The sequence below is a fragment of the Euleptes europaea genome, chromosome 14 (assembly GCF_029931775.1).
Source record: "Euleptes europaea isolate rEulEur1 chromosome 14, rEulEur1.hap1, whole genome shotgun sequence".
Taxonomy (NCBI): Eukaryota; Metazoa; Chordata; class Lepidosauria; order Squamata; family Sphaerodactylidae; genus Euleptes; species Euleptes europaea.
Window position 1 is genome coordinate 50,965,023 of NC_079325.1, and position 12,336 is coordinate 50,977,358.

The following is a 12,336-nucleotide window of genomic DNA, read 5'->3' on the forward strand; positions in this document are numbered from 1 at the left end:
TATTATCTTTATAATAAGACAAACAAAAGAAAAAAGAGTCAATCCACCTCTTGTTGGGTCTTCCTCTTTCCCTGCTGCCCTCCACTTTTCCTAGCACACCTCAACTTCTCCATACCTCCTCCATAAAAAAAATCTGCCTATTTTAAGGACCCCACTCACTGCACCTGAAGAAGTGGTTTCTAGGACACCCAAACGCCCACTGGAACAAAACCACTGGACCCCTGCTTATTTGAACCCAGCCATCTCCTTGCCTTCTCTGTCCCCGCCATGCGCGGGTACACTGCCTCTGCACATGGAGGTTCCATTTTTTGGGGGGGGGGCGTTAAAGAGACATTCCAGCCTGCAGACTTATTCAGACCTCTCCTCCTCTAACCGCCACCAATGCAACAGAGAAACCACCCACCCTGCCCGCCCGCCGGCCTCCCTCCCTCCGCGGGGGTCCTCCTCACCCCAGGTCCCGGCTGACGGAGTGGAGGCTCTCCTGGAAGGCGGCGGCGAAGCCCTTCTCGCGGCCCTCCAGCGTCTCCTTGTTGCGCCGGCCATCCTTCAGGCAGTCGAAGACGCGGGTGACGCTGGACCGCAGGGCCTGGATGGCCGCGATGGCCTGGGCGAAGGCCTCCAGGTTGACGCCGGCGCTCAGCACCGCGTCCGCCATCTCGGCCCCGAACCCGCCGCCGCCGCCTCAGAGCCGCGGCCGCGCCGCTCGCCGGGAGGCGGCCGCAGAGCAGCCTGGGAAACGTAGTACAAACGCCGACGCGCTTTTGCCGCAAGGCGGTGTGGGAAATGTAGTGCGCGGGGTATGGGAGGCTATCGGAAGAGAACGCAAAAGTAGGGGGGGGAGGAGGAGGAGGAGGGGGAGGAGCCTCCTACCGCAAAGCAGCTTGGGGGTTGTAGAGTGAGTGAGTGAGTGAGTGTGTGTGTGTTAATTGCCATCAAGTCGCTTCCGACTCATGGCGGCCCTATGAATGAAAGTCCTCCCAAATGTCCTATCCTTAAGATAATTCACACTTTCTATTAGCTAGGGTTAACGCATTCCCATCTAGGATGCTCTTAGGCCGATGCCTCCAGATCCCTAGACAGGAACGCCTATGCACATGCGGTTTGAACTTGTTAGATACAATTGGCCACATCCTTTTAGATTGCCCCTTCTATGTGACTCTGCGGGATAAACTGCTATCTACTTTGCTCCAGTACAAGACATACAGGAGTAATGAAGTGAAATGCAAATTTCTTTTTGAGTGACCATGATCCCAAAATTACTGCTACCGTGGCTGAATTTCTTACAGGAGTTCTTAAAGAACGAGAAAAGTTTTATTAACCCGACTGTAACTTATATGTATTGCCCTTTGGAGGTATTTTGTTGTTGTTTTTTCTATCTCTCTTTGGTATGCCAATAAAGGTTAATGAAATGAAATGAAATGAAAGATAATTCACAGTGGGTCGCCGTGTTAGTCTGTTTGCAGTAGTCAAAAAGGGCAAGAGTCCAGTAGCACCTTACAGACTAACAAAAGTCTTTGTTAGTCTGTAAGGTGCTACTGGACTCTTGCCCTTTTTGTCCTATCCTTGACAGGCTTGCTCAGATCTTGCAAACTGAAGGCTGTGGCTTCCTTGATAGAGTCCGTCCATCTCTTGTTGGGTCTTCCTCTTTTCCTGCTGCCCTCCACTTTTCCTAACATGGCTGTCTTTTCTAGTGACTCTTGTCTTCTCATGATGTTTTTTTTCTAATATTTTTTAATTATTTTCTCATTTATTACAAACTAAATCAGTTTTCATCATATAATTCTTATAAATTTAAACAGAGTAGAAAACAAAGACAATTCTCTATTACAAAAAAAGGGGACTTCCCCTTCATTCTAGTCTGTCTAGCATTTAATTTGTATATACTTTTGCCAACATGTAATCCTCATTTGTAGATTTACATTATATTTATCTTATTTATCTTATATTATTGTCTTCTCATGATGTGACCAAAATACGATAGCCTCGTTGGTTCTTGTAGGTTATCCGGGCTGTGTGACCGTGGTCTTGGTATTTTCTTTCCTGGCGTTTCGCCAGCAGCTGTGGCAGTCATCTTCAGAGGAGTCAGAAAGGGGTTGGGTTGAGCTGAATCATTGACTATATATTACTCTTCCTACACACTTGACACTGAGAGACACTGTCCTTCAGTGTTACTCCTCTGAAGACGCCTGCCACAGCTGCTGGCGAAACGTCAGGAAAGAAAATACCAAGACCACGGTTACACAGCCCGGATAACCTACAAGAACCAATGAACTCTGACCGTGAAAGCCTTTGACGATAGCCTCAGTTTAGTCATTTTAGCTTCTAGGGTCAGTTCAGGCTTGATTTGATCTATAACCCACTGATTTGTTTTTTTGGCAGTCCACGGTATCCGTAACACTCTCCTCCAACACCACATTTCAAAGGAATCTACTTTCTTCCTATCAGCTTTCTTCACTGTCCAGCTTTCACACCCATATATAGTAATAGGGAATATGATGCCATGATTTAACCTAATCCTGGTGGCCAGTGACACATCCTTACACTTCAAAATCTTTTCTAGTTCCTTCATGGCTGCCTTCCCAGTCTCAATCTCCTTCTGATTTCTTGGCTGCAGTCTCCCTTTTGGTTGATGGTGGAGCCAAGGGGTTGTAGTACCTAAGGGAAAAAATCTCTCACTTGGAAGAGAGGGCTCGGGGAAATGGGTGAGGGAAGAAGGGGGAAAAGGCGGGAAAGCCCGTTAACGTGGTGCTTGTCGTGTGAAAGGAACTGTTGTAGTTAGTTGTGGCGCGATATGCAAAGAACAACGGGATCTAACTGGAGGCGAACTGCAGCTTCCCATCAGCGGAGGACAATGTTGATAAAAGCCCAGGAGTTGCGAGTTTTTGCGAAAACAAAGAGCAGCCCAGCATTATTAAGAGGAGCTTTCCTTCCCGTTCGTTTGATCATAAATTAATGTATTGCAACATAGCTAAAACAGAGGAGGAATTTAAAAAGGTCCTGCAAAGCAGGTCATACCAAAACCAACGGCAATGAAAATATACTGTCTTGGGGGGTTGAGGGTTGCCAGCCTCCAGGTACTAAAGAGAAGAGAAACCTATGCTGAACTTAGTGACAACTATATATAAAGGCAGCCCGTGGCTCAAAAAATAAATGAATTAGAACTCCAAAATAGGATGTCACAGTAACAATATATTAGTTACAACTAATTGTAACTAATATTACTAATATATTGTTACTGTGACATCCTATTTTGGAGTTCTAATTCATTTATTTTTTGAGCCACGTGCAACCTCCAGGTACTAGCTGGAGATCTCCCGCTATTTCCGGTGGGAGGTTTGTGGGGCAGAGCCTGAGGAGGGCAGGGCTTGGGGAGGGACTTCAGTGCCATAAAGTCCAATTGCCAAAGCGGCCATTTTTTCCAGGTGAACTTGTTGAGATCAGTTGTAATAGCGGGAGATCTCCAGGCAGTACCTGGAGGTTGCAACCCTCAACCCCCCAAGACAGGAGGTTCAACAAAATAACAGCAGTAGAGAAAATGTGCAAAACACAGAATTTTTGGAAATGCTTATAGAATATATTAAACACGTTGCATATATCAGTACACTACATGTAAAGGAAAGTCAAGCAGTGCCATAAGACTCCTTGAGACCAACGTCCATGAAGGTTGATCTCCCCAGAGTAGAAAAATTGATGCTGGACTCCCAGGCAAGGTGCAATGAACATGTAGTGGAGATATGGTATCGATAAATCCTAATAGGATCCGTACGGTAATCACCATGAATCCTTCATACAAACTAGACAGGGATCCAGGTATAACCCTGTTTCGACAGAGTCTTCATCAGAATTCAACAAGGACTGCTAAGTAGCCTGTTCACATGCTGACTGGAACTCAAAAGTTCATGTAGCAGTCCATGTTGAATCCTGATGAAGACTAGTTCGTCCATTTTCAAAAATTCTGTGTTTTGCACATTTTCTCTACTGCTGTTATTTTGTTGCGCTTCACTAGACAGCAGGCTAGCTTTTTTTGGCTGAGTACCTGGAGGTTGGCAACCTTACGCAGGAGTCATGCTGGCTCCAAAACCAACCCACCCCACCCCCAGGATTGCTCTGCCTGTTGAACTACAGAAAAAAAAGGAAGAAAATGAAAATATTAATCTTTCACCACACGGAAAAGCCATTTCCCAGTTTATCCTCCCCCATTTTATAATATGTTTCTCAGAACACTAGAACTGATCACCAGTTCTAGAATCCCTACCGGTCCACTACAAGTTCTGCTGAATTATTTAGACTATCTGATTATCCATCAGGAAAAGGTTATAAACTCATTAATACCCTCTAGCCTTATTACCTTTGGGGCAGGAGAGAAATTGTTCTTGGCCTCTGGCTTGGCCTCTCGGTGCCTGCCATTAAGGCCCTTCGATCACAGCTCCTCAGCACTGTCCTCTTAAAAACCTATGCAACACCTGCACTGATGGCTTTAAAGCACTGCTCACCTTAGACAACAGATGCACTAACACTAGGCTTCCCAATTGCCCGGTTGTGGCTGGCAATTGCCCGCCAATCAACCGGGCTGCCCGCTGACCATCAGCTGGTCAGCGGGCGGAAGCAGAAAGGGGGAGCGATCCCCCCCACACACGCACACACTCCTGGGGACGCTCCAGCCTCCGTTTCCAAACTGCATGCCAGATCGGTCCCAATCTGGCTTGCAGCTTGGAGACGGAGGCAAGAGCTTCCCTCCTAGCCCTGTTGTGTGTGTGCTCTGACTCTACAGAGTGTGTACACAGCTGGAGTAGGAAACCAGAATTGGTATCGGAAGCATGCGCCAATCCCTCCACCCAGCCCTGCCCATAAGAAGCTCCTGCCCAAGGTAAGTGGTGACCTGGCAACACAGTAGTTCTCACTCCACACCTTACTAAGAGCCGCATTCACAATTACAATCAACCCAGAGACCCACATTTACTTCTATCCTTGGCATGAGGCCTGCACCTCAGGGCGGCTCAAAGCTTAGCCATTCCTCTGAGTGTGGACGTTTCAGGGTGGAAACCACCTGCCAACCACAATCTCACCCTCTGGGGAAAAGTTTTCAGAAGAACAGTTTTCACATGCAGCTCGCAAGCCACTGAGTATCACCTCTGCAGGAAGCGTGCAATCCTGAAGGGGGATGAAGCTCCTTAGGAGCTGGCATGACCCCACGCCAGCGTAAGTGCCCATTTAACCCAGGTCAAGGGGCACTTACGCTGTCACGGGTGGCATTCACGCCAGCCCGGCAGCATTCCAGTGGCACAAGTCCCCATGCCAGCATCCTGAGAGGCATTCCCGGGGCATTCCTGGGGTCAGAGCTGCCTTTAGTTCCAAACCCCTTTCACCCTGTAAATGCCCCCTCAACCTGCGGCATTACTACGCCAGGTATTTTGGTAGCGTAGCCTCCCTTTACTCAATTTACTCATTTTATTGTTTTTATTCTTTAAATGCCTTTATTTTCTTTGTGGCAACCAGGAAGCCTCTGTGGGGGCGGTGTGGCTGAGCTGCTCCCGGCTGCTGCCTAACTGCCCCCCTTCAGGAATGGGCTGCCCCTTTAAAGCCATACACATCTTTACTCACAGTGCGTGGAACTGACTTTAATTTTTATTATTATATACTTTAAAAGTGTATGCACTGCCTCTGCACAGACCTGCTTGAGGTGGCTCACAAAATAAGATAATAATAAAATTGTAAAAACAGTAATAAAGCTCTGCAAAGGTATAAAAGAGCCCCGTGGCACAGAGTGGTAAGCTGCAGTACTGCAGTCCAAGCTCTGCTCACGACCTGAGTTCGATCCCGATGGAAGTCGGTTTCAGGTAGCCGGCTCAAGGTTGATTGAGCCTTCCATCCTTCCAAGGTCGGTAAAATGAGTACCCAGCTTGCTGGGGGTAAAGGGAAGATGACTGAGGAAGGCAACGGCAAACCACCTTGTAAACAAAGTCTGCCTAGTAAACGTTGGGATGTGCTATCACCCCATGGATCAGTAATGACCCAGTGCTTGCACAGGGGACTACCTTTACCATTACTCTGAATTATGCTTGGAAACAGATGGGCATCCAGCGTAGATCTTTCAATGAAAGTTACTCCCAAATAAGCAAGGAAACATTTGCGGCCATATTTGATGACCTACAGCGGTCGTTGAGAGGCTGATTTATTGTGTCTTATCCTATGTTTTTAGCACATCAAACATTTTCTCACTTTTGGAAGTAAAGTGGGCAGAGGCAGGGCCTTTTCTGTGGGCCCTCCAGACTGTGAAATACAACCTCCAGAATATATGTCAAGCACATACTTTTTTTTCCTTCCAGGCACCAATTAAAACTTTTTTTTGTACTCGCCTAGGTCTTCTTTGGCATTTGATCACTGTTCAATCCGGCCTGCATTTATGATGGCTCTTTCATCTCCCTTAAAAGAAAAAGAAATCCTGTTAACTTCAATATCAATCCAGAGGGAAATTTTGTTCTACTGTGGGAAACTCTTATGCACAGAGGAACATTTGATAAAGAAAACTAATGAACTCTGTATCTGAGTGGTTAGGGGAAGGATGGGAGGCAGGATGTTCCTGCTCTTGAAGGTACATAAGTACTGTTTGTAAACAGAGAGGAGTTTTGCTGAAAGAAAGGGTGGCAACCATCTTCTCTACACACAGGAACAATTCTTAATATTTGAGCTGTTGCCATTTTGTATTACATAAGCTGCTTCAGTTAAAGTAGTCCATAGGGTTACCAACCTCCAGGTACTAGGTGGAGATCTCCTATTACAAGTGATCTCCAGCCGATAGAGATCAGTTCACCTGGAGAAATTGGCCTCTTTCGCAATTGGACTCTATGGCATTGAAGTCCCTCCCCTCCCCCAAACCCAGCCCTCCTCAAGCTCCGTTCCAAAAACCTCTTGCCAGTGGTGAAGAGGGACCTGGCAACTCTAGTGGTCCACCTGGATACCTCCTATGGCTGCTTCCAGAAAGCATCTAGAAAAGCCACATCCAATGGGGAAGCAGTAGTGAGTGGAGTGGAGGCAGGCTGAGTGAGTAGGGTTGCCAGCTCTGGGTTGGGAAATACCTGGAGATATTGGGGTGGAGTCTGAGGATGGCAGGGTTTGGAGAAGGGAGGGATTTCAATGCCATAGAGTCCAATTGCCAAAGGGGCTATTTTCTCCAGGGGAACTGATTTCTGTCACCTGGAGATCAGTTATAATAGCAGGAGACCTCCAGCCACCATATGGACAATTGTTACGTCTCAAATGCAATGCCACAAACAATAATGATTACCAGGATGCAGCTAATGGTTTAAACAACACTTTATTACAGAGGAATTTTCCAAATTCTATTTTACAACAATGCAAAATCCGTGCGGACAATGTAGATGGAAAAAATTACTTACACATAAGCCGGAAATTAATAAAAATAAAGGAACAGGAATTACTGCAGCATTGCAATATAGCCATAAAACCAGGGAAATACAAAAAATCATAAATAAGCACTGGCATTTAGTTAGGGATATTCCAGGTTGCTCCCTACCTCCGCGTTTTGGGCTACGTAGAATGGGCTCTTTAAGAGACAAACTAACCATTTCTGATTGCACTATCACACAGCCCTCTGCCCACACTGTCGGCCATTTCAAATGCGGCGACTGAAGCGCTTGTGCGCAGGCGCTGCAAGTAAAAGAATTTTGGGATGCAAAAACAGGTTTCAAGTTCACATTGCGGTATTTTACCAATTGCAACAGTAAATATGTTATTTATGTCGTCAGATGCCCGTGTGGTTTTCCCTACGTGGGTAAGACCAAGAGAGCTAACAAAGTCCGAATTCAAGAACATAGGTCCCGTATACAGAACAGCAATTTGGAGGCGCCATTAACCGCCCACTACCTAGAAAAGAGGCATCAAGATTTTGAAATGCAATTCTTTGTTGTATGGCAGTATAAGGGCAGGTCTTTTTCCACCACTGACATAGACCGTCTGATGTCCCAACAAGAGTCCCGATTTATATTTATGTTTAATTATTTAATACCTAATGGGCTCAATACATTCATGGACCTATCCAGTTATTTATAACAGTACTATGCAGCTTTCACTTTAATACACGTGGCACTTAAAAAAGGCAGGGCACCACATTTAGTGGTATTACAGTAATGAGCTTGCTTGCTCTGAGACCCTTCTTAATGACGTGGCTCGCTGAGTGAATTAGACGTCTTACTTTTGCCGTCCAAAGGCATAGGAAAGGTACACTCCTTTATGCGTTGAATGGTATGTTGTTTTAATTATCTATCTATTTATATATTTATTCTATTTATCAGTACTTTACAACGGATGGCATATTATAGAGTTATGCATTTCCCCACAGAATTGTGCACGGAAAGACTGAAGGCTTGAGAAAGTTCACACAAATTGGAATTATACCGGATTTCCATTGTACCACGTCTTGTTTCCGTTGCTCATGTGATGCAATATCTATGAACTCTATTGACAACGAATTTGATATGAACTGAGCCTTTGCGCCTGTATATTCTTATATTTTGTGTTAATTTTGGGATCATTCTTTGACCCACTGTCACATATTTTGTTGCTCTAGAAGTGTGACTGTATGTAATTTGTTCTCAATATATTCTTCTAAAAGCAAGATTTGCATTGTTATTTTCCTACATTGGAAATATTTGTCTTGTGCCATATTTTGAATTCTATACCACCTGGAGGTTGGCAACCCTATGTAGAGCTTGCATGCCCATCCCCAGACTGCTTGCCACTGTCCCCACTCCTGGTGCCCCTCAGCTCAGCAAGCTGCCCCTTTCCCTTTCCACAGTTGAGCTATAGTTAAAGGGACATTGCAGTTCAGCTGCTAACTCTGGGGGATAGTTGGTCAAAGGGTTGCAGACCAGGGGGATCCCCAGACTGGCTGTGGATGTCCACATCCATCTACACCTCCCCACTTCTTCCTTTGAGTCACAGCTAAGAAGGTTTTTCTCAAGGAAGAATGCCACAGGCCTGACAGTTCCTCACAAAAGGATGAGGACTCCATTGTCATAGATCCCATGGAGGACAAAACCATGACCCACCCTGAGGTGCCCGGGCCCTCTGATCTCCCCAGGGGCTGCCAGGGAACTTGCAGCCAGCTGTGGCTGCTGGACCTAGAGTTGCCAGTTCTGGGTTGGGAAATAGCTGGAGATTTTGGGGGTGGAGCCTGATGAGGGGAGGGTTTGGAGAGGGGAGGGACTTGAGTGCCATAGAGTCCAATTGCCAAAGCAGCCATTTTCTCCAGTTGAACTGGTCTCTGTCGCCTGGAGACCAGTTGTAATAGCTGGAGATCTCCAGCCACCAGCTGGAGTTCGGCAACCCTAACTGGACCCAAAGTCCAGGAGGCTCAGGAGCAGGAGCCGCCAGCAGAACCTGGGATTGTTGAGGGACCCATGAAGGAAAGCAGCCGATTGCCAAGGACCCCACAATTGCCCCCAGGACTCTGGTGGAAGAGAAATCAGAAGGCCCAGTCATAAGAACTGCTCAGACAGCAGAGTGCGCAACTAGACGTCGCCTCTCCACCGAGCATGAAGCTTCTGGAGACGTAGGTCCACCATAACACCTTGCTGGACAATGTCCATCTATGAGTGCCTGCGGACTCCAGGTCACTGCTACAGCTCTGCAGCCACTACAGGTACTCACTCCTAAGAATAACATCAGTTCAGCTCTGGCAGTTGTGGAATTAACAGCTCCAGTAGTGCTTGCTATCCTTGTCTTGCCTTGGCTCCTGCTTGCCTCGATATGACTTCTGCCTGCCTTGGGTCTCTGGTTGCAAACAGGACATCAAGTGGGGCGAAAACGCATGGTCGCTTTAGCCTCCTTTATTCCCTGTTCCAGCCAGGATTCAGCTAGGATAGAAAGCATGTTCGGCGAAACACATGTGTTCGATCCTGGCTGAAACAGGGAATAAAGGAGGCTAAAGCGACCATGCGTTTTCGCTTGGAAAGAGCATAATAGTGTATGGAAGCTCCCTAAAATGCAGAGGCCTGCTGTGATCCATGCAGGGAAATATCCCTAGGTATGTATGAGTTACTGACTTCGCTTTTCACTTCTGCAAAGATGATATCCCATTAGCAGCCCTGAACATTCCACCGTGTTTCATAATTGCTCTTTATGGTGTAGTTAACCAGTGTGGTGTAGTGGTTAAGAGCGGTGGTTTGGAGCAGTGAACTCTGATCTGGAGAACCGGGTTTGATTCCCCACTCCTATAGATGAGCAGCGGATGCTAATCTGGTGAATTGAATTTGTTTCCACACTCCTACACATGACGCCAGCTGGGTCACCTTGGGCTAGTCACACTCTCTCAGCCCCACCTACCTCACAGGGTGTCTGATGTGGGGAGGGGAAGAGAAGATTTGTAAGCCGGTTTGATTCTCCCTTAAGTGGTAGAGAAGTCAGCATAGAAAAACCAACTATTCTTCTTCTCTCTACTGATACTTAATGGTGTTGCAGCCTCTTTTTCCTTTGAAAAAACCTACCAAGGTCCCCATATGCCTCTCTCTCACCTGCCTATACCGTTATAACTCCCGAATGACTACTTTTCAAGTGAGGGTGGTTCTTTCCAGACAACATACATTGGCGTCTTGTTTGTGGGCTTCCTAGAGGCACCTGGTTGGCCACTGTGTGAACAGACTGCTGGACTGGATGGGTCTTGGTCTGATCCAGCAGAGTTTTTCTTATGTGCTTTTGTTATGCATCCACCTAGCATCCATGGTGCACAGGTCCCTGTAGCTTGCACCAACTTCATGTTCTCCATGACAGAGCTAGATATTCTGAGTGCTCCAGCAAATCACACCCATGTCTGACCAGTAAACAAATTTGTAGATAGATATAGTCTATCCTTAGAATGAGCTAATTTTGTCCACATTACTTCTCTGCATTGTTTATTTTTAAACCACCTTTTTTCTAAGGGAATGGCTTCATACTCCTTTCTTCTACGCTCCTCAACAGAAAAAATTGTGTGGATATAAAGTGCTGACACTCATCATCTGTTTTACCTAATACCTCTGGGAACCAGGCTGTTTTTATTCCATCTGTTGTCTTTTGTTGTAGAGCTTTTCACATGTAGAAATCAAAGATACACCGGGGTTGCGAATTGGTGTAGGCTGTCTCTGCAGGATTCAGTTCAGGGTACAACAATTTGGGGAGGGCATAACATTAAATAAACTCTGCAGGTGTGCAGGTAAGGCCACAATAATTGTGATGGTTGAACTGATTTGTCTTAGCAGATTCACCTGTTGCTTTGGCTCATTCCACCTGAAAAGTGACAGCATATTAGGCAAAATTATTTTGCGGGGTGGGGCATGCTGGCTTTGCTCAGAGATGCGGGATGGGGGGGAATGCCAATGCTTTATTTTTCCACGGAAATGTTTCCATTTCTAAACATTATTTCATAACAGTAATAATAATGAATTGATGCCATTGTCAATACAATATTAAGCAAACTTGGCATTTTCAATGTTGTAATTAATGGTTTTTCAGGTGAATCAGCCCTAGGAATTGAGTGAGAGAGTACATCTATGTTTTATTGACTGGTAAACTGGGAGTGGAGGGGTAAAACCACAAACCACAAATACATATAATAATCCAAAGAAAAAAAGAAGTTATAATTTCCCCTGAACAGCTATGCAGGTCAAATCAAAATTAAAGCTAAAATAATTATTTAGATATTTCTTGTCACATTGTGGAAGGGATATTGTAATCACCACTCTGATATGGAAATATTAAGAAACGCAAGTAATGAGGTGTCCCAGTAATCTTCAAGGATGACAGTTAAATTCTGTTGAAGTGGTTGAGAGGATATCCCTATCCATGGCGTATTGTGCAGTTCTTTTAGGTGTACTAAAATGAGCCTGGCCTTTGGGCCGCGGAGGGTGGGGTAAAAGTGTAATTAAATAAATAAATCAGGTCGACTGTTTTCAGTGCTTTTTTCCCCTCCCCTTACATTAAAACAATGTAGAGGAAGTGCATGCTATATTGTCTTTTACAATTATTAGTCATCTAAAATTAATTTCCATATAAAGCTTTGAATGTATTTGAATATAGCATTCAAACCACACTTTGATTTGGCACACTTGAGAGCCAGCATGATGTAGTGGTTAAGAGCGGTGGTTTGGTGTGGTGGACTCTAATCTGGAGAACCGGGTTTGATTCCCCACTCCTCCACATGGGCAGCAAATGCTAATCTGGTGAACCGGGTTGGTTTCCCCACTCCTACACATGAAGCCAGCTGGGTGACCTTGGGCTAGTCACAGCTCTTTTAGAGCTCTCTCAGCCCCACCTACATCACAGGGTGTCTGTTGTGGGCAG

General features: G+C 45.8%; 1 protein-coding gene across 1 annotated transcript in view; it reads right to left on the reverse strand.

Moving 5' to 3' along the window:
• Positions 1-658, reverse strand: part of MED27 (mediator complex subunit 27) — a 194,691-nt gene extending 194,033 nt beyond the window's left edge. Inside the window, exon 1 of the mRNA XM_056860042.1 lies at positions 450-658. Coding sequence (XP_056716020.1) covers positions 450-655 — 206 coding nt within the window. The 5' untranslated portion in view covers positions 656-658. The remainder of the gene's footprint in view (positions 1-449) is intronic.
• Between the last annotated feature and the right edge of the window lie 11,678 nt (positions 659-12,336).